This window comes from Hippopotamus amphibius, chromosome 2 (assembly GCF_030028045.1).
Source record: "Hippopotamus amphibius kiboko isolate mHipAmp2 chromosome 2, mHipAmp2.hap2, whole genome shotgun sequence".
Classification (NCBI taxonomy): Eukaryota; Metazoa; Chordata; class Mammalia; order Artiodactyla; family Hippopotamidae; genus Hippopotamus; species Hippopotamus amphibius.
Window position 1 is genome coordinate 101,972,657 of NC_080187.1, and position 23,364 is coordinate 101,996,020.

The 23,364-nt window shown below is 40.6% G+C and overlaps 1 protein-coding gene across 1 annotated transcript in view; it reads left to right on the top strand.

Moving 5' to 3' along the window:
• PIP5K1B (phosphatidylinositol-4-phosphate 5-kinase type 1 beta) overlaps positions 1–23,364 on the top strand; it is a 301,759-nt gene that overhangs the window by 190,746 nt on the left and 87,649 nt on the right. Inside the window, exons 8-10 of the mRNA XM_057722227.1 lie at positions 19,418–19,629; positions 21,040–21,123; positions 21,610–21,658. Coding sequence (XP_057578210.1) covers positions 19,418–19,629; positions 21,040–21,123; positions 21,610–21,658 — 345 coding nt within the window. The remainder of the gene's footprint in view (positions 1–19,417; positions 19,630–21,039; positions 21,124–21,609; positions 21,659–23,364) is intronic.

Genomic DNA, 23,364 nt, shown 5'->3' on the forward strand with positions numbered 1-23,364 from the left:
AAAATGGACATGGGAATAACTGGGTTCCCTTTGTGGAAGCATTTCCTTTTCCTTGGCTTTACCCTCTGCCTGCTGTGACAGCCATCTACACCCTTAAGAGAACTTGGCCCCAGGGTAAAAGTCATGTCAGCAGAAAGTACCTCCAGGACATCACAGGTCACTTGCCAGCAAAAACAAGAAGTAGGATTTATTCAAACCATCCCCTATGGTCCCCATGTGACAAGCTGAGAGGCACATCCTGTGTGAAAACTGCCCTTCCCAGGTACTCTGTTATCCTCCCCCAGCCTGTTTCTGTCTGTCTTCCCCGGCCCACAGAACATGACCAGTATGAAGCCAGTTGCCCACATCAGTACCCTGAAGCTACTTTTTCCATCCTCCTTTCTTGTTCCCTTTCTCCACACTCATTACACCACCATATCTATCCATTCTGCCTCCCAGATGACTCTTGGACCTGCCCCCTCCTCTCCAGACGCACAGCCATGGCCTGTATTGAGACTCTTCATCACCTGGAGTTTTGCAGTAGCCTCTTGGCTACTATCACTGTCTTGCCTTCCAGCGTAGCCCCAATGCTGCTGCCAGAGTGATCCTCAGATCAGAAGACCACCGGCTTCTAAAGATGCTGTAGCCGAGGTCCCCCACTGCCTTTGGGCCAAACCCATACATACTTCCTAGCTTGAAACATTCAGATCCTTCCCGATCTGGTCGCTGTGGCTTCTCCAGATGCTCCTTGAGCTTCCGTCTTCAGCCTCTCACTCCCCTCTCCCCAGAGCATCCTCACTTTCCAGCCATTCTGATCTACTGGACATGTTCTCTAAAGGTTTTGGTCTTTTCACACACTTCTCACTCTGCTGGACCATTCTTCCCATCTCTGCTTCACCTGGCCCCTTCCTACTCATCTCAGGACTATGTTCCCCCAAGACCACCATGCTGTGGGACCCCAGGCCTCCAGGGTTAACCTCTTTTGTGGTATTTAACACACTTAGTGACTGTTCATTGAAATACGTATTTGAACAAAGGCATAAACCATCTGATGATGGAGGGAGACAGGTTTAGGCACACCTCCAAAAAAAATCTATCTTTGGTGACTTTTGTGTATCTAGCTGTTTTTTAAGTTCTGCCTATTTTGGAAGAAGTATCCAGTTTCACCACAATGCCTGCCAGATATAGCATGGAGAATTTAATAAAGCGGATGATCTCCCTTTTGAATCTCTTGGGAATTTTTAAAAAACTGTACTGATTGTCCCCATGTTAAAAGTCATTTGGGTAACAAAAGTATTTTTATCTTTCAATTATTTTCCCACAGAAACAGTATTGTAAATAGTCATTAGACTTTGTTTTATTTAATAGTGATCCTTGTCTCCTTTAGGTGTATCTCCTGGCTAGACTGTAAATGTCTCAAAGGCCAAAGCTCATTCCTTATACTTCTCTGCAGCTGCATACCTGGCTTATTGTGTACACTCAATACATATTACAAGATTATGAAATTAAAATTGACTTGAAATTTATGTATTAATTTTGGAAGAACAATTAGGAGCTATTTTTGTATTCATTTTTAATTTATTATAATTATTTCTTCTCTGATGTAACTTATGAGAAATCTAGAAAGGCTCATATTTAATTAATTTGATAAATTATTACATTGTACAATATTTATTGATAACGCCAGGGAAATGACATTGATACAAAGTATATTAGTGAGAACTCTTGTTTGCAATTCAAATAGTTTTTATTTGTTCACATGGGAGTAATATCTGACACAGTCTTAATTAATGACCTAAATGACTTATTTTACATTTCTTTTTTGTTGAGCAGCAAAGTTATTAATTTTTATATGATGTGGAACTAATTTTCTTTTTTTTCACGAATGTCTGTCATTGTAAATATTAATATTAATGAAACTAGTTTTAAGGATACTGAGACTTTTTGATGTGCAAACTGGGATTTCTTCCTAACTATGTATGGCAAGCTCTAAATTTGCAGATCCGATTCTTCTCAGCTATGGGCATGTTTGTATGGGTTACAATGTAGGTTATTTTCTGTAATACTTAATTTAGCATACTGTTAGTGCTTACCCCATAGCTATAAATTTCCTTAGCATTAATTTTTTTGTACTTAATTTAGACAGGTTTTTTTTATACGTATTGGTTGCCTTCCGGTTATCTTTAAGGAGGAAAAAGTGCTTCAGACCTAATAGAAAAAAAGATGTACATCTCTTACTGATGACAACACTTACATTTAAGCTATTTCCTTTATCAGTAAGACATTGGAGTTTGTTTTTAGACTTCAGCTAAAACATGGGAAGAGGACAGAGATATCATTGACTCCACATCTCTTTTCCAGACCTTGAAAGATTACCTCCTCCCAAAAGATATAAATAAATGCACTGTTTTGCAAATTATGCTTTAAAAACACTATAGTCCCATGATGTATTTTATTTGCTCCATTGTTTTAAATTCCATTCTGAGTTTTGCTCTCTCATTAGTTATTTTGATAACTTTGTAATATCAACATAAAGCAAAGATAAAGTTGGTGAAAAAATAAGTAAATAAAACCAACTTACAGAATCAAAGATTGCTTGAGCTAGAAAGAATCACAAAGTTTCTGAGAAATAGGCGAAATGCCTTCTGTGCTCTGGTCTGAGAGGAAATGATCTTGGACATAGATATCTGTGTCTAGCCAAGGCAGATTTCCTTGTGAGACTGGAAATAAATACGTTGTCATATACGTAAGGACTTTAAAAAGCTTCCTACCTCTAAATCCTCTTTTATAAAAAAAAATATATATATATTTTGAAGTAATTGTAGATTCACATGCAGTTGGAAGAAAAAATACAGAGAGATCTCTTGTACTCTTCACCTAGTTTTCCCAGCGGTAGTATCTTTTAGGACCTTGGTATCATAGTACAACTAGGAGGTTGCATGGGTACAATACAGGAATCTCTTTCAGACTTAACCAGTTTTACATGCGCTCATTCGTGTGTATGCATGGGTATGTGTGTATATCGTTTATGCCATGTTATGCATATGTGTATTTATGTAACCACCACAGTCTTCCACAAAGATCCTTCCCGCTCCCCTTTTATGTGTGGCCACAGCCACCTCCCTCCCATCCCACCCCTCCCCCATCCCTTGCAACCACCAATCCGTTTTCCGTCTCTATAATTTTGTCATTTCAAGAATCATGTGGTGTGTCACCTCTGAGATGGAGTGTTTTCACTCAGCTTAATCCCCCTGTGATCCATGCAAGTTATTCTGTGTATCGGTAGTTTACCCTTTTTATTGCTGAGTTACGTTTCGTGGTATGGATATACCACAGTTTAATTATTCACCCGTTGAATCATATGTGGGTTTTTTTCTCTAGTTTTTGACTGTTATAAGTAAAGCTGCTATGAACATTTGTGAACAGTTTTCTACATAAGCATCAGTTTTCATTTCTTGGGTGTAAATGCCCAAGTGCAGCTTCTGCGTTGTATGGTAAGCATGTCTTTATTTTTGGAAGAAACTGTTAAACTCTTTTCCAGAGTGGCTGTACCATTTTCCATTCCCACCAGCAATGTGTGAGTGATCTAGTTTCTTTTCATCCCCAGCAGCATTTGCTGTCATCACTATATTTTAGCCATTCTGATGGGTGTATATTTAAGTCTGTTGTTAAAAAACTACTTAAGTATATACTCCAGGAAAGCAAAAGATAAATCCAATAAAGGAGGAGTTAGGGGATATAGGAAAGAGTGGTGGAAAATGAAACGAAAGAATTTACAATTAAGTCTAAAAGCTGATTATCTGTCTGTGGGTCTTAATGCAATTGCCAGGGATTCCTGATGAGAGGTCTGAGGTTCAGGACTTTAGCACCTAATAATAAGCATTTCTATGAGACTTTAAATGGTCATGGCACTTGATCTAACTCTGTTCTATAGCCATGGGTGTTTCTACATTGTATTGTAATTACATGGTTACAGGTTTCATGTTTGCCTACTAAAACCTGCTCTCTAGGAGAACAGGAATTGTATGATTTCATTTGCCTACCCTTCAAATCACTTAACAGAATAGCAGTTGTCTCAGTGTTAGTCTTTTGAAGCCTGAGATACCAACAGCATTTTTGAAATGATAATGCTCTTACATAATCAATAAATGTGATAAGAGCAGGCTTTGATAATAGCGTCCCCATGGTTTGATATGAACTAGAGCCAGAGTTAATGATCGTATCAGTGCTGTGAATTGGAGGATAATTTTTTGAAGTACATGTGTATTGCTCATTTGGACAGTGTCTGTTAATGACCACTAAAGCAGCCAGTTGCAACCGTGCTGACCTCTCAGTCCACTCAGTTATTTACTTAAGTGGTGACTGGTATCCCCATTTAAGACTACCTGTATGCCACAGCTGTTCATCAGTCCTGGAAAGGGGCTGATGTTTGTCCAGCTTTGGCACTTACTGCTGTTCAGCTCTAATGCAGGTGGGTGTTGGCAGGAGTTCCAGCTGGTAGTAACAGAAGGGACACGATGTCAATACCAGAGAATTTCAGGGCAGATGCAAAAATCAAAATACTCTTCTATGCTGTTGTTCATATCTGACTTTCTACTCAGCAAGAGATACCTCAATTTGAACCAGACAAGTAATTTTCAGTACTTCAAAACCAGCTATTCCAATTTTGGGTAGAGGGAGGGTTCTAGCTTAGATATAATCTGTAAATACCAGCGGAGCTTAACATTTAAAACACATCATACGTAATATATAGTCATAAAATACATACGATTTCGTGGACAGTAAGGACACATTTCCAAGGCTCAGTTCATGCATAGGTAGTTTCCAGTAACCTTTTTTTTTAAGCTCTTTATTGGAATACAATTGCTTTACACTTTTGTACCAGCTTTTGATTCACCAAAGTCAATCAGCTATATTTATTCCATTAACATTTATCATGGACTTGCCCTGAGCCAGGCAGTGCTTGACGTTACAGGTAGATTGTCTCATTAATCCTCCAACAGCCCTGCAGGGTGAGTGCCATGATTCCATTTTGATAGATGAAGTGGGGACTCAGGAGAGGTTCAGCTTCCCTAGGTCTGCAGAGCTTACAGTGCTAGAGCCAGGATTTCCACACAGGTCTCTTTGGTTCCAAAACTGAGGCTCTTTCATCTGTGCACTCCCCTTAAGGGGCTTGTAGGTGTAATGGAGGAAAGTCTGTGGAATGAAACTGTTAAGTAATAACTTGGATGGATGCAGACAGGATGGACTGGTGGTGCCCAGTGACTGGTTTTCTAGCTCTGACATGGAGCTGTTGAGAAGGTGCTGTAGGAGTTAAGCAAGGACTCCATCAAAGTAGAGAACTTGGTTTGGAAAAGGCAATGAGTTAATGAAGTCTCTCAACCTACTTCAAGGAAGGCGAGAGAGAGGAACATAGTGCCAAGTGACTGCAGAACACAAAGTAAAATTAGTAATCCAAACATTTAATTTTGAAAGTTTAATGAAAAGCATAATCAAGCCCATTGACACTTGCCAACTGTTACCAGCATGTGTGCACATGAAATCCCATTAACTTAAAAGCAAAACTTCTTTCTCAGCAATGTGATGGTTACAGTGGAGTTGATTGTTTTTTCCAATCTGGCGGAGAGGGAGATTGGGGACGCAATGTGTGCCGTTAAATCCTGTGTGAGCAGCTTTTGAGAATTCTCATTAACTCCACAAATTTAAGGATTATCAAGCCAGGAGTTGTTGTTTTTAACCCTACTTCAAACCAAATGGAACATTATAAAAATTTCTACAGAAAAGAGTGGAAATGGGAGACTGAAAATATCTTCCTTCACTCTAAGAAGTGCATTCTTTTTTCTTTTCTTCCTAAAAGAAATATGACCTAAAGATTAGAGAACTCACGTATTTCCTGAGGTGTGGTGGTGGTGGTGGTGATGTGTCTAGCTAACTTTCATTTTGAGTAACTTGTCCGATATAAACATAAATATATAATAAAGTTAAAGAAAGCTGAAGTTTTTGGGCTTCATGAAATAGAAATAGTATGTGAGGGTTTCCTGCTTTTATGTGAAAAGAACCCACCTGTCTTTGATTTTGTAGATGACCCTAGGTCTAGAGGTGAGGGCAATATAGGCCCCAAATGGGAGGACTCACAGAGTATCTGAGGGCAGAGAGCAAAGGGGAGGAAACGTCCCCACCGCCACATCCTCCTCCCCCAGGGGAATCCTGGGAAACCAGACCAAAGAGCTGGAGCAGGAAGGGGAAGTGGCCGCAGGGGGCATGATGGTAGCAACATCCTAGCTTTGAAGATGTGTCTGGAGAAGCTGTGAGGTTGGCCATGGTGGATCCAGTTGTGGATGCCAGTGTAAGTCTGTCACATGGATGACCATGTGAATTAGAGCAGGATTGTAAATGCCCAAGTCCAAGGAGACAGAGGCATGGCGAACCCCAGCAACTTACAAAATGGAGTTGAGCCTCCATAGCTTAGAAGAAACTTCTAGAATCTGGTAAGAGACTGAGATCCAGGGACTTAAGAAGTATTTGAGAGTTTCCAGGGTCTGGGAAAATGTTACAGAGTTTAGAAAATGGTTCAGAAATATGCCCTGTGGAAACACTTTAAAAGGGGGAAGTCAGTTTGGTTTTTATAGGGCTTTATTTTATTCATTCAACATGCGGTGCACATTTACTGAGTACCCATATTCTGGAGGAAAAGGACCTACATGACTGCCTTGTGAACGGCAAGGTACTGGGCTTCCTAGGTGGCGCAGTGGTTAAAAATCCACCTGCCAATGCAGGGGAAATGGGTTCGATCCCTGCTCCAGGAAGATCCCACATGCCATGGAGCACTAAACCCATGCACCACAACTATTGGGGCTGTGCTTTAGAGCCACAACTATTGAGCCCATGTGCTGCAACTACTGAAGCCCACGCACCTAGAGCCCGTGCTCTGCAACAAGAGAAGCCACGGCAATGAGGAGCCCGTGCACCACAACGAAGAGTAGCCCCCACTCACGGCAACTAAAGAAAGCCCACGCACAGCAAAAAAGATCCAACACAGCCAATAAAATAAATTAATTGAAAAAAAAAGGCAAGGTACTTCTTGGGCCACACACTGGTTCTAGTTCTTTCCAGAAAGATCAGCACACTCTGGCTTCTGAGAGGCTTTGGTTCACTTACACTTCATCCCTGGCCCTATCAGTCGGTACTTTTTATATGCCTCCTCTCCCTTGCAAGTGACTGTCCCTTTGATGACACCAGTGTTCTTCCTTCAAAGACATTTTAAATTTAGGATTTCAATCCAGCTAGCATAACTCTTCTCTCCTCATTTCTGTTCCTTGAAATTCTGCCCTTCTTTATTGTGAGGTAGAAAATCTCCGTGGGAGAATTTCTCCCTCCCCACTTAAGAGTGAAATGGCCAAGGATGATCTATTATTAATGAATTTATATATTAAGTTTCAACTTTTTTTTTGGCTGCGTTGGGTCTTCCTTGCTGCATGAGGGCTTTCTCTAGTTGTGGTAAACGAAGGCTACTCTTTGTTGGGGTGCTTGGGTTTCTCATTATGGTGGCTTCTCTTGTGAAGCAGTGCTCTAGGCGCTCAGACTTCAAGTAGTTTTGGCTCCCGGGCTCTAGAATACAGGCTCATTAGTTGTGGCGCATGGACTTAGTTGCTCCACAGCATGTGGGATCTTCCTGTACCAGGAATCAAACCCGCGTCCCCTGCATTGGCAGGTGGGTTCTTAACCACTGCACCACCAGGGAAATCCCTAAATTTCAACTTTTTGTAACAAAAGGATACATCTGTGCCCTTCTCTACACCTATACTTGAAAAAAGTATTTTAAAAGGGATACATAGTTCACTGGATGTATCAGTTGTCCATAGCTCTTAGGGGTGCAGGGAAATTAAAACCTAATGTTTATTTAAAATACCCTCATCCAGCCTAAAGTGAGCCTGGCTGGAGTCTGATCTTGTTAAGTTCCTCTCTTCATTTCTCCACACAAGGACCTGATTTGTAAACTTTGCCCGTATTCAGTCACCTCCAGCTGTTCCAAAAACAAACCATTCTAGATGCCAACTCATTGTTTACTGCGTTGTCACAAAAATCTGGTAGTCTGGCTTCAGATGATAATGGATCTCTGGGAGAGATCGCCAGCCTCTGATATTCCTCTTTATGAAAGAGCTATATAACTTTTCCTAGATTATTAGCAATTGCAGAAAATATGTCAACAACCTAATTCTCTAGGAGCAGAGAAAGCAGTGATTTGGGGTTGCATATTTATGTCCCTACTCAGATATGTAGGGAAAATAAAGTCTCTTAATTTTCCATGACTACTCTTGCTCACTAAAATCCACAATCTTGAACTTAACCAATTAATAATATTTTAGGGGGCTTCCCTGGTGGTGCCATGGTTAAGAATCTGCCTGCCAATGCAGAGGACACAGGTTTGATCCCTGGGCTGGGAAGATCCCACATGTCACAGAGCAACTAAGCCTGTGTGCCAAAAATACTGAACCTGTGCTCTAGAGCCCACGAGCTGCAACTGTTGAGCCCACGTGCCACAACTGCTGAAGCCTGTGTGCCTAGAGCCCGTGCTCTGCAACAAAAGAAGCCGCTGCAATGAGAAGCCCGCACACCACAACAAAGAGTAGCCCCCACTCACCACAACTAGAGAAAGCCCATGCATAGCAACGAAGACCCAATGCAGCCAATAAATAAATAAATAAACAAATAAATAAATTTATCAAAAAAATTTTTAGTCTTTTCAGGTTTAAACAGTCACGTCTCAATTTAAATAGCCTTCTTATTCAAGGTCAAGCCCCCTCACAGGACTGGTGTAGATTGACCCTCTTTTATCACTCCATCTTTTTAGGTTAACACCATTGAAAATGTAGGGTGTTGATCCCATCTTGACACAGAGACTAGAACATTACTACAGGGCCCTCCACTTGCTATATTCTATTTCCACCTCAAACCATCACCCTCATGTTATGTGGGATGTGGCATTGAGCTGTCATCCTATACTTTCTTTAATTTTGACCATGTGTGTATATAATTGTCTCTTAAGTAAGTTAAAAATACCTCAAGACCCCAAAGGATTCATTTCTAGTGATGCCTCCCACAACCTGGGTTTTCTGTCACTTCTTAAAACTTACCCTATGGGTAGGTACTTGTTATTCTTCATAAATTGTAGATTTTTCAGTACAAATGGTGACTTTCCCAGACCTAAGATTCTTCCTGCCCTGTGGAACCTTTTATGATCTCAGGGCATGGTTTGGCTTGATTTCTCTGGCTTGAAACCACCACAGGAATCTCAGTAGACAAATCCTACCTCCCCTTCCTACCAAATTAATTGCATATCATTCAACAAATAATTTTAAATTCTTGATCTGTATAAGGCTGTGTGCCAAGTCTGTGGGAGGGATAAAAATGAATAGGATATGGCCCTTGCCTCAAAGAAGCCTAGTGTTTAAACCTTAAGGCCAAACAATCAAGGTCTTTGTTTATCATGGACAGATTCTCCCATTCTTCTTCCCTTCTTCCTTTGTTTATTAGAGCACAGTGAAGAGGGGAGGGAGGAGGACTTTTTCCTCTTTACCCAGAAAAGCAGTTCACCGCAGGGGGTGGACTGCAGTAGACAGTGAGGAGGATTCAGGAATTGCTCCTCATACATTGAAGTGGATGTGGAAACTTGGACCACATGTGTCCTCTGAGTCTCACTGGACCCCTGGCCAGCCCCAGGCTCTCAACTGTCCAACCAGTTAAGCCACAGTGAAGCAAATCACTTTGGTGATGGCAACTAGAAGATATAATGGGAAGTACTTGACAGTTTTAATATGTTACTTTTAAATGTGTTTACAAAATAATTTATTAAGACATTTTTTATGTGTAGAAATAAAGTGTCTATAAAGAAAAAGATCCATAACCCATCTAATATAGGAGCTGATTAATATATATATATATTATTCATTCATATATATATTCATAGATGATAGAGCTTTTGAAATAATAGATGGCTATTTCTAGTGCCTATAAAGTATACTTCTATTACTTTAAGCTTTGTAAGTGAGCAAAAAAAGCCTTGGTACAAGTTAATCAAGCACAACTCAGAATTCTAAATCACCACATTAGACATAGTGAAAAACACATTATTGCCATCACTGGGCTAAGGATTGAATATTTATTTCAGTCTGTTTTACCAACTAAAGTTGTATGCCTTGTCACAGCCTGATTTTTCTCTTTATTAGCAAAGAACACTCTGAGCTGTATTGAGGAAATTAAATTTAAAAGACAACATTCAGCTTTAACTGGACTTGCACATGCGAGTCATCCTGGAGCTGTACTCCAAGGAGCCTACATTGGGTAAAAATGGTAGACCCTTGGATTCATTTTATCCTAAACCAATGGGTCCAGGAATGTCTATTTGCATAAAGTCTTCTGGATACTGTTTTGAATTGTCTTGTGTCATTGAATTAACACAAATGTTTTGCCTATCATTTACTCTTTATTGAGAGACTAGACAAGGCCAGTTGGAAAATTACTCAGGGCCCTTGATACATCTTCCTGTCAGTTCCACATTTTGTTAATTTGGTTGTTCTTTAGATCTTCCATCAAAGAATGGCCAGGTGAGATGAGTGTAGAACACAGCAACTTTTCTGCTTTATCATTTTAGTTAAGATGCCAAATAATTTTTTATTTTTATCTGTGCCATCTCTTGCCTGTCATAGCATAGGTAGTGGTAAGTTATCTCTAAACAGGTGTATATTTTATCTAAGCATTTCAAAGCGATATATTAAACTTTACGTTTTAAAAAAGTCGAACATATACAAAAATGGACAGAATATTATAGTGAACCTCCATGTACTCTGGATGCAGCTTCAACAATTTTCAACTTGTAGCCAATCTTGTTTCAGCCACTGGCTCACCATCCCCTCCCCGCCCCCCCCCCCCAATGGAATTTGAAGCACATTCCAAGCATCACATCATTTTACTGAAATATATTTTAGTAAGAATCCCCAAAAATGAAGGACTTCTTTTTTTAAAAGTAACTATAAACTGTTTATCATACCTTTACAAATTAATAATTCTTACTATTTAGAGTTCAAATTTCTAGTTGTGTCAGAAAAAAAAAAACACAAACACCTTTTTTTGTAGTTTGGATGAGGATGTAAATGGGGGCTACTGGTTAACTGCACCCCCCTCACCCTCGTCACTTATTTTCTCACTGTAGGTATTTGTTGAAGAAATTGGTTTGTTTATTCCATTGTCCAGATTTTGCTGGTTACATCCTCATAATTTCTTTCAACATGCAGCTCTCTCCCCTTGTTTTTCCTGTAGATTGGTTGTTGGATCTACAAGTTTGGTCAAATTTAGGTTTGACGTTATTGTTGGTGTTCTCTCCTCCCATCCGGAGGCACATAAATGTAAGGATGCCTTTCTTTCTGTGATGTTGGCAGCATTGATAACCACTGACTGGTTATTAATTCATTAGGGGTTGTAAAATGGTGATATTCTTGTTTTATCACACCTCAGCTAGAATGCTCAAAGAATTTCTAAAAAGAGAGTGCCGAGCATATAATAGGTTCTTAAAAAAATATTTTTTAATAAATTTATTTATTTCTTTGTTCATCGGCTGCATTGGGTCTTCATTGCTGCATGTGGGCTTTCTCTAGGCGAGTGGGGGCTACTCTTCGTTGCGGTGCGCAGGCCTTCTCATGGAGGCGGCTTTTCTTGTTGTGGAGCACGGGCTCTAGGCATGCGGGCTTCAGTAGTTGTGGCGCAGGGGCTTAGTTTCTCTGTGGCATGTGGGATCTTTCCAGACCAGGGCTCGAACCCATGTTCCCTGCATTGGCAGGCAGATTCTTAACCATTGCACCACCAGGGAAGCCCCTTAATAAAGTATTTAATGAATGGATTAATTTACGTAAGAACCCCCACGATGTGGGAAATTATTAGAAACTTTGCTTGTCTACGATCTGATTAAAGAGTGTCTTTTTCCTCCTAGACCTTCTCCACTTTGCATAAGACATCTTTTACAGATGACTTGCGTTGCATTATCTTTGCACTATTAATATCTTCGGGTGCTGGGTACCATTTTTAAAATGCAGCTGTTTTTCACCAGCCTTTGGACTCATCTGATGAATATCCTTTCTCAGTCTTATGTCAGTTTAACTTCACATTCCTTACAGACTGGAAAAGCAGAGAAACGGAGGACAGGAAAGCTAAGGAATCCCCGAAATGTGTTTTAGAGCAGAGCCTCCAACTTAAACTCAGTATCAAGCACTCTTGGATGGTTAAAGGGTCTTTGAAGTTGACCCAGCCTGTGACATGCTTTTTTTTTTTTTTTTTTTTTTTGCAAAGGCTTCCTAAGAAGAAATGTGATACTCTTATCAGAATCCAAGCTTAGCCTAGCTTATAGCATACAAGCTTGCCTTTTATCTGCCATTTAGTTGTGTGCTTACTAAACAGTAAGTTAGAAGAGTCTCTAAATAACAGCTTGATTTTTGTCCTGACACAGTGTGTATAAATACCTCTGGTGTGGGAAGGATTGAAAATACTGTAGGCTATTATCTTTATTTTTTCTGACAACAAGTGCGCAGAATCACAGTACATACTTTCAGTGCTGAAGATTTTTCACAAGCATTGTAATTATGAAGTGAAATATCTAAGCTCTTACATTTGAGATGCAAGAGGTATTGCTCTATATTCTTGGCTGCTGAACATTTTTTCACTTGCTTTTTCACGTGGAAAGCAATATAACAAATGCACATTTCTGCTGTGATCAGAGTGTGCAGCAGAGAGGACAAAGTAAAACAAGTCTTTGGTGATCAGAACAGCATTATGTGTATGATGGGAAGAGTATAGGTAAACTGAGGGTCAAATTTTATTTTGTAGAGGGGCACTGATAATATGCTTGGGTTTTCAGAGGGGAGATTTGTTCCTAATATTTTGTGCAGATCGTAAGTATAGTCTTCATGGAGGTAAGAATTGAGATAGGCTTTGAAAAACCAGCAAGATTTGAAATAAGGACCTTCCAGAAGAAACAGCATGAGCTGTTCATCTTACCTCTTCAGGGCACATTTAGGGGTAGTTAAAGGATTTCCATTTGACTAGCCCAGGAGGTGTCTCTAGACAGGTATGAAATACCAGAGAGATGTTGGCTGGGGCCAGTAGAAAGGACCTTCACCTGAGCAATGGTGAGAGACTGCAGGCTTTGAGGAGGGGTGTGACGTGACCTGGTCAAGTGGAGGTGTCGGGAATGAATCAGGGAAAAAAGGGAAGTTGAAATCAAAGCATTAGCAAGGAGGATCATTTTGATTATAGAAGCTGCAGGACTGGGCAACTTAACGAAAGGAAAAGGAGTCATGGAGTCTGAAATCCACATTAGAATGACTTAAGATGAAAGAGAAAAAGTGAGAAAGAACTGCTTTGGGGAAAATAAGAGTTTGGGGTTGCAGCAAGACAGTGTACAGAAGTTTAGAAATGTCCAGAGGGTCGTGGGAAATATACAGGTCTGGAACTTAGGAGTGGGTTCAGACGGAAGATAACATCTTAGGAATTGTCTGGAGAAGAGATGATAGTTGGACTCTACCCCTAAGAGATTCTTAAATCTATCCATGTTTCCCTTGAGCTCCCCTGCTGCTGCCTCTTTCAAGTACCATCGTCTCTTACCTGCACTATTGATACCCCCCAAGCAAAAATAGGTCTCTCTTTTGTGGGGTATCTCCACACCACCCTGATTTTTTCCTTCCAGGCCTATTCCAGTCTGTGGTTCAAGCTTGTGTAATTTTGAGGATGGTATAGTTGTCTGTTTTACTTACCCCTGAAAATCTGGCAACTTCCACAGACTAGACAGTCAATTTGTTTTTTCCAAGCAAAAAGAGTAAATGAACATCACTACTGAAAAGTAGAAAAAGAGGAGTTGAAGAGAGAACTCTGGTGAATATTTTTAGTGCATAGATGAAAAAACTGGGAAAAACAAATAGGAAGGCAAAGAACCAAGAGAAGGTAGACCCCAGTGCCTGAGGATGAGTGGAGGTTCTAGTGGGGGTGGTGGATTCTACAGGTGAACAAGAAGAAGGATGATAAGAAGAACTAGCATTTATTGGGCGCTTTCTGTATGCCATGACTGTCCTAAGACTTGACGTGGGTGAAGTAATCTTCACACTAACTCTGTGAGGTAGGTGTCCCTATGATTTCTATTTTACAGATGAGGATACCAGACCCAGAAAGGTTACATACTCTGCTCAGGGACAAACCAATGGGGGAGCCGTGAGTCCAGCCAGGGCACTTGGCCCCAGAGCATGGAGTCTTTACTACCATGCAGCCATTCTGGCTCCTTCTAGCAGAGGGACAGGAAACAGTGTGCAGTGGGCTGAGTAAGGGTTATGGCACAGAAGATGGAAAAGGAAAAAGACCAGCCACTCTTTATGACCTCTGACTGTGAAAAGAGGATAGCAGTGCCGGTCATTCTAAGTTAGGACATCTCCCACGTTAGGTCACCAAGTCTACAAAAATCATATGTGAATGAGAGCATACCTGATATGTTGCCAGCTGTGAGAGCCTAGAGGATATGCTTTATTTCAGAAAAAGATAGTTGTTGTTTTTTTAACTTTTTATATTTATTTATTTATTTAGGCTGCATTGGGTCTTCATTGCTGTGTGCGGACTTTCTCTAGTTGTGGCAAGTGGGGGCTACTCTTCCTTGCAGTGATCAGGCTTATGGGCTTCTCTTGTTGTGGAGCATGGGCTGTAGGCACATGGGCTTCAGTAGTTGCAGCATTCAGGCTCAGTTGTTGTAGCACGTGGGCTCTAGGGCACACGGGCTTCAGTAGTTGTAGCTTGTGGGCTCTAGAGCGCAGGCTCAGTAGTTGTGGTGCACAGGCTTAAGTTGTTCCGCGGCATGTGGGATCTTCCCAGACCAGGGCTCAAACCATGTCCCCTGCATTGCATTGGCAGGCGGGTTCTTAACCACTGTGCCACCAGGGAAGTCCATAACTTTTTATTTTATATTGGAGTATAGTTAGATTAACAATGTTGCATTAGTTTCAGGCATACAACAAAGTGAGTCAGTTAAACATATACATGTATCTATTCTTTTTCAAATTCCTTTCCCATTTTGGTTGTTACATAATATTGAGCAGAGTTCCCTATGCTTGTTGGTTAGGTAGGTCCTTGTTGGTTATCCATTTTAAATATAGTAGTGTGTACATGTCAATCCCAAACTCCCTAACTCCCCTCCCTCCACTCTTCCCCCCCGTAACTGTAAGTTCATTCTCTTAAGTCTGCGTGTCTGTTTCTGTCAGAAAAAGATCGTTTTGATCTCGTCTTCAGGATATTGTACCAGCTGCTTTGACATTGACTTTTATACCACGTTCCAATATTATTACTGACTTAAAATAGTCCTTGATAAAGAAGAGAAAAAAATAATCTGGCTCTGACGATAAAAACCATTGTGGTATTTCAACTTGCTTTCAGTTTTACGTACATCTGTGAATCCTTCCTGCTTTCTCTTTGTTACAGGTGAGGGAGTAAGATCCTGCCCAAGCTGGATGGGAAAGCACTTGTATTTGCCTTGCAACTGTGTTTTGCATAGCAAATGCATAGCTACAGGATCCACCAGCAACAGTGAGGTCAGGCTGACATTCTGGGAAAAACATGCACCTGAGTGACTGACTAGACTGGTGTCTGTCATGTTGCAGGATGTTGTATCCTCTCAGCCCTCACATGTTAAGATTTTGGCAGATGTATGGCTTCCTTTCATTAAAGATCTGAGAGGATATGAATAGCAGAACTGTTTTGTTCCTAACTGATGCAAATCTGCAGTGCACAAGACTAAAATCTGTTCTGAGAATTTTTCATTACACAAGTTTGGGAATTTGATTTAAAATATATGTCTGTTTGTCTTTTTCTTCCGTAACACTTTTTATGGATGGTGTCTTTCCCTAACCCCAAATCCAACTATCATGCTCAACTTTCCACACAGTAGGAATAGAATCTATCTTCTTTTTAAGGCTTTCACTTGGAAAGTAGACGCCTGGACCCCTGAGGACAGTCCAGCCCCTTCAGGGACGCTGGCAATTCAATTTCCAAGTACAGAAGAAACTAATCTTTGTTTAAAATTTATTTGTAGCTTTTTCTTAGTTAATTCTCTAAGTTTTGGTTTGTATGTTTTTTAAATAAACCAGGACTAATATTTGACCACTTAAAGCTCTGAAATCATTTCTTGCTTTGTCCGCTAGTTAAGTTGGACCACATCCTGACGTCATATCCCTTATAAAATGCACATGTTCTCTTTGGATTGTCCTTGGGCAAGAACGGAGACTACAAGTACAAATGAAACAGTTCAGGTTGAATCATGCATTAAAAAACTATTATAAGAAATTATAAGAGAAGTATAAAGAGAGCTTATTAGCAAGCAGAATTAGTATGTGGATGCTTAGCAGAGAAAAATGAAACAAATCTGATGGTGTCCACGAGTGCCTTTCAGTTTTCACCACTCAGATGCCTGTTAGGAACATTTACAACATTGTCACGGGGACTGATTAGAATTTGCCTTTGAAGTCAGTTCACTGCTTTGGGGAGGGGAACATTTACCAGTGAGCACTTTGGGCTGTGCAGGGCACATGGCTGTGATTTTCACCCATTGAACACAGGACTGTTCTCTCTGGCAGATCATGAGGCCATTATGTTATAGCCAGAATTGCTGTGTCGGCCAGCCTTCCCTGCTGAACATCCAAGCAGTGCCCCTGGGTACCACCAACCCAGAACTTTTAAAGGAATTGGGAGACACCAAAAGGGCACTAGTAAGAAGGCTAGAAGTGCAGTGATATTTTTGTTGGCTTTTTATGATTTCTGTTTTCAGAAGTATAACCCCAAGGCGTCTACTCCAAGCTGACGCATCACATGTGAGCAGTGAGTGGCCATGAGTCATCATGATGATAACTAACAGTTAATCGAGCACTTTCTTTGCACCAGGAACTTGTCACCTGCATTATCATGTTTAATTTTCGCAAGCACCCTGTGCAGTAGGTAATGTCATTGTTACCATTTTACTGAGGAGGAAACTGAGGCCTGAGGAAGTGACGTAATCTGCCTAGGGTTACAGAGTTTGTGCTCTGTATCCTGCATGTCCTTTTCCAACGTTCTCTCTAAGAAGGGACACGCCAGCACTGATGAGAGAGTAGGAAAACTGGCATCTGCAAACGATCATTGTGTAGCGTCATCATTGCCTCTGGGTGGGCACTATTCCCAAGCCGTTTTTTCAGGATGGTGGAGAATTAGAAAGGCTAAGATCCTTTTACGCGTGTTTCTGTCTGAAGAAGGCATCCCGTATCTATTGGTGTTTGCTTTTAAGAGACCAGGCCCTTGGCAACCCTGATGCAGAATTGTCTCGTTACTTCCCTGGCTCAGTGCTGCTTTCTGGAGAGGCGAGGCATGGGTGCACTGGGTCAGTGGTGAGGAGCTTTTCCTATAGCCCTTCTTCCTCCGCCAGTCTTGGTGTCCCTCCTGCTCAAGTTGGGGAAACGGGTTCCACGTGGCTGTCAGGCCACTCTCTGATCTCCTGGGTTAGAAAGTTCCTGTGCCTAACCCACTTAAATAATACGATTCTTCTCTCAGCTCTTGCCTGCCTCTTCTCTGAAAGTGCTCAACTTAGTATACTGAAAGGTGAATGTTGAGCATTCTGGAATAAGTAATACTTCCATTCTGGAATAAGTAATACTTCCAACCCACTTAAATTTTCCTCACTGCTGACAAAGATGCATAAGACCCAGGAATAACCATATTTTTCGATGGCCACACATGCCACAGTTCACAAAGCCTGTGGTTCAATGGCATCCAGAAAGTGGCAGCCACAGGTATGTGAAGCCTCAGGCCTGACCTCTGTTTAGTATGTCATAAATGTCTGATCAAAAGCACTTGGGCTGAGGGAGAATGAGAAGTGTGAGATATTCTGGGTATGTATTCAGTCCCTGGCTAAACAATTATCTGCAGACTCTGATCTTCAAAGGCATTTCCTAACTAGGGTACAGTGATAGATTATGTTGTTGGTTCAGAGATAGCTCTGGTCTTACTTTTCAGGCTGTTTTGATTTCCTGAGCAGCTTTGTGTGAGAAATGCCAGGGTGTTTTAAAAAATCTGTTGTAGAAGAGAATCATAGACAAACTGTTAGGAAAAGAACTTTATCCTGAACTCCTCCTGAACAGTCTTCCTCAGTTGAAGGATCCTGAGTGTCAAAGACCCACCCACACTTGGGAGCCGTGTTGACTGCCTGCCTCACATCTTGACTGCGTCTCTGTTGTTTCCCTGTCCGAGCATTGGTGTCTCCTTTGTCTGGCTGTATCCAGCTACTTTTTTTTTTAATATGTATTTATTTATTTATTTGGCTGCATTGGGTCTTCATTGCTGCACACGGGCTTTCTCTAGTTGCGGTGAGCGGGGGCTACTCTTTGTTGCGATGTACCCACTTCTCATTGTGGTGGCTTCTCTTGTTGTGAACTATGGGCTCTAGGTGCATGGGCTTCAGTAGTTGTGGCGTGTGGGTTCAGAAGTTGTGGCTCATGGTCTTTAGAGCACAGGTTCAGCAGTTGTGGCACATGGGCTTAGTTGCTCTGCTGCATGTGGGATCTTCCTGGAGCAGGAATCGAACCTGTGACCCCTGCATTGGCAGGAGGGTTCTTAACCACTGTGCTACCAGGGAAGTCCCATCCAGCTACTGTTAATTCCTTCTCTTCCCCACTCTTTGTTGAGTGGATTATTAAACAGTAAGTCCTGTTCTTTGTTGAGACCATACATTTAAAAAGACTTTCTATAAGGAACTGAACGGTAACTTTGAAAGACAAGCTTTAAAAAGGAGACCACTGAACTCTAGGAAGATGAAAGTTTTTGAGAACAGAATTCAGACAAAAGCACATTCCAGCTGAGTCTTCGTGCTGAGGAGTGTACAGGCTTGTAGAGACCATCGGTTGTTGGTTTCTCTCCTCTAGTATGTAAGATGCTACAGTTAACTTCCTGGGTTCAAATCCTGGCAGTGAGACTTAGGAGCTGTGTAATATTGAGCAAATTACTTTATCTCTCTCTGTCTCAGTTTTTTCATCTGTAAAATGGAGACAATAATAGCACCTAGCTCAAAGAGTTGCGAGCCTTGAATCCAAATGAACCACTTAGCACCTGGCACGTGGAAAGTGTTCAATAAATGCTATTAGTGAAACATTCATGGAGCGCTGAGGGAAAGATGTGCTCACTCTAGATTTACATAAAAATATCACCTCGGAGCCATGGTGATAGTCCTTACTGTACAGGCCCTAGTAATAACATCAAATGTTTTGATTTTTCCTCAATCAGCCACCCCCTGGGAGGGAGGCAGGAGCTGCATGTCTGCATCTCTCTCTGATTCTGTGCAGATGAGATTTATAAGCCATTAGAGTGATGGGCCTCCTGGTTCTTTTTTCTTACTCAGGTGCTGGAAAGCTTCAAGATCATGGACTATAGCCTTTTGCTGGGAATCCACATCTTGGACCATTCTCTTAAAGATAAAGAAGAGGAAATTTCACAAAACGTGCCTGATGCTAAGCGGCCCGGGATGCAGAAGGTCCTCTACTCAACAGCAATGGAATCCATCCAGGGTCCAGGCAAATCGGGAGACGGGATCATCACAGAAAACCCGGACACGTAAGTGCAGCCATCTGCCCACACGCTTCCTTGATCACGGCAGTTGACGTCATTGGGTAATTAAATGCAATCATGTTCCTTTCGTGGTGGCTCTTTAGGAATAGATTCCTACCTGGTGCTAAAATGGAATAAGCCAGGCTTCTTTCCTTTCATCCACGGATAACCAGATGAGTGGCAGTTTTTCGAGTTATTATCATTCTTTTATCCACATGTTTTCTTTTTTCAAATGCCTCCATTTTAAACAATGGCTAAAAAAATGTTTTTATCCCTGTTTACTACATATTCAAAACATCCACCACAAACAGGGGGAATATACTTTGAATTTGAATAAACATATATTTAAGCAAATACATGTTAGAAATTATGTCCGCAATTCAGAGCTTTTCGTCTGCAGAGGACGACTCTGTTGTCCTAGTCCTGCAACCTGGCAGATGTGATGTCTTGCTTCAGCCAGATGTGATAGTAACTGCAGGATTGGTTTGCATGTATAAAGTGTATATTCACTAACAGAAACAATTACAACCAAAGACAATTATTGAAATGGTTGACTGTATCACGTGTGTGTACTAGCTGAGCAAAGAGACTGAAAGAAAGAAATCATTTTCCTTGACTGTAAGTGCCTGCCTTGTAAGCTTATCCAACAATGACTAAATCACAGGCACATTTCACTTTTATGAAGGAAATTCATACATATTAAAGATTTTTTTAATCCTTCCTATAAATCCATCTAAAATGTCCAATAATTGATTAAACAAATTATTCTATATCAGTATAGTGAAGTACTACACAGCCATTAAAAGCACATTAGCACTGAATATGAAGACGTTCATCATTTAGCAAGTGAAATTCAGGTTATAAAACATGATAAATTAAATAATAGCTTTTGTGGATTAATAAATACACACACACAGGAAAGATGTACCAAGTGTTGATAATATTTATCTTTGCATCCTAGGAATGGATTCTTTTTTTTTTTTATTGGAACATAATTGCTTTACACTCTTGCCTAGGAATGGATTCTTTATATATTTTTTCTTTGTGCTATTCTATGTTTTATTTAAAAATCTCACAGTAAATATATAAAAGTGTTGCATTTTTGATGAGCAATGTTTTGAAATACTTTAAAATTCTTGCTCATGTTTTTAAAGTAGGGATAAGTTTTTAATTGAATTCTTTACATCCAGCTCTTCAGAATTGACAGCTATGATGTTTTTCTCCTTCAGGGAAGATACATCATTCTGGATTCCCAGGAAGACTTTAGCGGAAGCCAAAAAAAAAAAAAAAAAAAAATAAGGGAGAGAGAGTCCAGGATTCTTAGAGACTGCCCATTTTCATTTTCAGTCTATTTATTACAAATGATTTTCAACTTCCTATTCATATAATATGTTTTCTCTTGCTCTATTCACACAGAATGGGAGGCATTCCAGCTAAAAGCCATAAGGGAGAAAAGCTACTTTTATTTATGGGCATTATTGACATTCTGCAATCATATAGGTAAGAAATTTGGGGAAGTAGTCTTTTAATATTTATTTATTTATTTTGTTTTTGGCTGCATTGGGTCTTCATTGCTGCATGCAGCCTTTCTTTACTTGCAGTGAGCAGGGGCTACTCTTCATTGCAGTGCTCAGGCTTCTCATTGCAGTGGCTTCTCTTGTTGCAGAGTATGGGCTCTAGGCATGCGGGCTTCAATACTTGCAGCATTTGGGCTCAGTAGTTGTGGCTTGTGGGCTCTAGAGTGCAGGCTTAGTAGTTGTGGTGCACGGGCTTAGTTGCTCCGCGGTATGTGGGATCTTCCCACACCAGGACTTGAACTCATGTCCCCTACACTGGCAGGTGGATTCTTAACCACTGTGCTATCAGGGAAGTCCTGGGAAGTAGTCTTTTATTATTTTGAAGTAAATCAATAAAAGGTTCTGAAAATTCACCAAATGGGAGTGATTTTACATTCTTATTTTTATTTTTCTGTCCGTTTATGTTTAGGTTAATGAAAAAGTTGGAACATTCTTGGAAAGCTCTTGTTTATGATGGGGTAAGTGATTTATCATGCTCCTTATTAAACTGGATATTTTTCTGATTTCTCAGAGACTTCAAAGTGTGTCTAGGAAGCCATGTCCCTTGAAAAGGAGAGGAAACAAAGATCTTTATAAACTCAGAATCTCAGGCTAGCCAATTGGTTCACATCTAAGAACAAAGACAACATAAATGTGAATAGCTCTTCAAAGAGGCCATCCAGCCAGGTGACTAGGTAGAGGCCAGGAAAACAAAATAATGTCTTGTTTATATGTGCAATCTGCAGGACCAAATTATGAAATGATGAGAAAAAGGAAGAGACTTTTCGTAGGCACTGGGAAGACCAGTAGGACACTTGAACTCAACCTCTCCCAAGACCAAGCTTCAGAGGGATTTGAACCTGACTTTGATGGTAGACAGCCCTGGGCTTGAACCTGCATTTAAATCTTTTTGCTAGCCATGTGACCCAGACACATTGCTTGTTTGGTATCTCTTAGCCTGGTGTCTCATTTATAGCAGGCGCCCAGTAATAGTACCTGGTACCTGCCTCATAGGCTGACTTGAGGGTTAAATTAAATAATGCCTTTTAGTGTTCAACATGATGTCTAACACATAAAAAGGACATAGGAAGAGAAAACTTAAGTTGTGTTGGGTTCATACATGACAAAGGCTTACTGACATGAGGATGTCTTTTGGACCTAGAATGGGCATGCCTTGAAGAAAACAATCAGTTATCAAAGATCAGCCTCTGTCTGTCTGTTTCTCCATAAACACACACACACACGAGAGTTCCTATCTAGATGTTAAATTTGAACTTCCTGCTACTGACAGAACATTTATGGCCTCAGCCTCCCTCAGTTAATAACTCAGTGACACTTCCAAAGAATATATTGGTCAAAGATTTGCTCACACATTTTTTAAAGATGTTAGCAGATGCTTTCCTTTGAAAAAAATGAGAGATGCTATTCTTTTCCTTTCTTGGAAAAGAACACTCAGTTTCTCAGTTCTGTGGAAGACTGGTAATAACCTTTCAGCGCAGAAGATCTGTGTTTTGCCCACAGGCTAAGGAATGACCTTTGTCAGAATGCACTTTTAAACAACAGGTTCACAAGTTTGTTTAGGAGAATCAAATTTAGGCTTATTATTCAAATCAAAGATTCTTTTTATGCAAAAGCCAATGTGGTAGGCTAATTTGTTTTTCCTTCTATGTGAGAAAAGGGGCAACTATGTGATGCCTTGAACATGGAAGGGCGAGAGTAAACACCCTCTGTTTCATTCTCCTTCTGTTTATTGACCTAATTTCAATTCCCTGTTGCTAGTGAGATTTCTGCTCTGGATAGCCTAGTCTTCTATTGGTCAGATGTATCTAAGGAGCACCTACCTTTGTGTAAATAAGGTAGATCTTCTGTTTTTTGGGGTCTTTTTTTTTAAAGAAAATTTCTGTGCTGATATATATTTGTGTAATTATAAGCAATAATTAAGACTCATTTTTGTCTTTTTACAAAAGTGCCTCTTTAAACACTGTTTCTTCATACAAAAGAGAGCCACAGTCTAACTTCTCTTGGAAGACAAGGGCTGAGTCTTAATCATCTTGCGTCCTACATGTTTCTAAATGACTGTACTTGTGAATTTGTGTCTACTTCCAAAGGAGCTGCCAGAATACTGGAGAGAGTGGATGTCAAGCAGCTGGGAAGTTTTCCATCACATCTGCAGCATCACTGATAG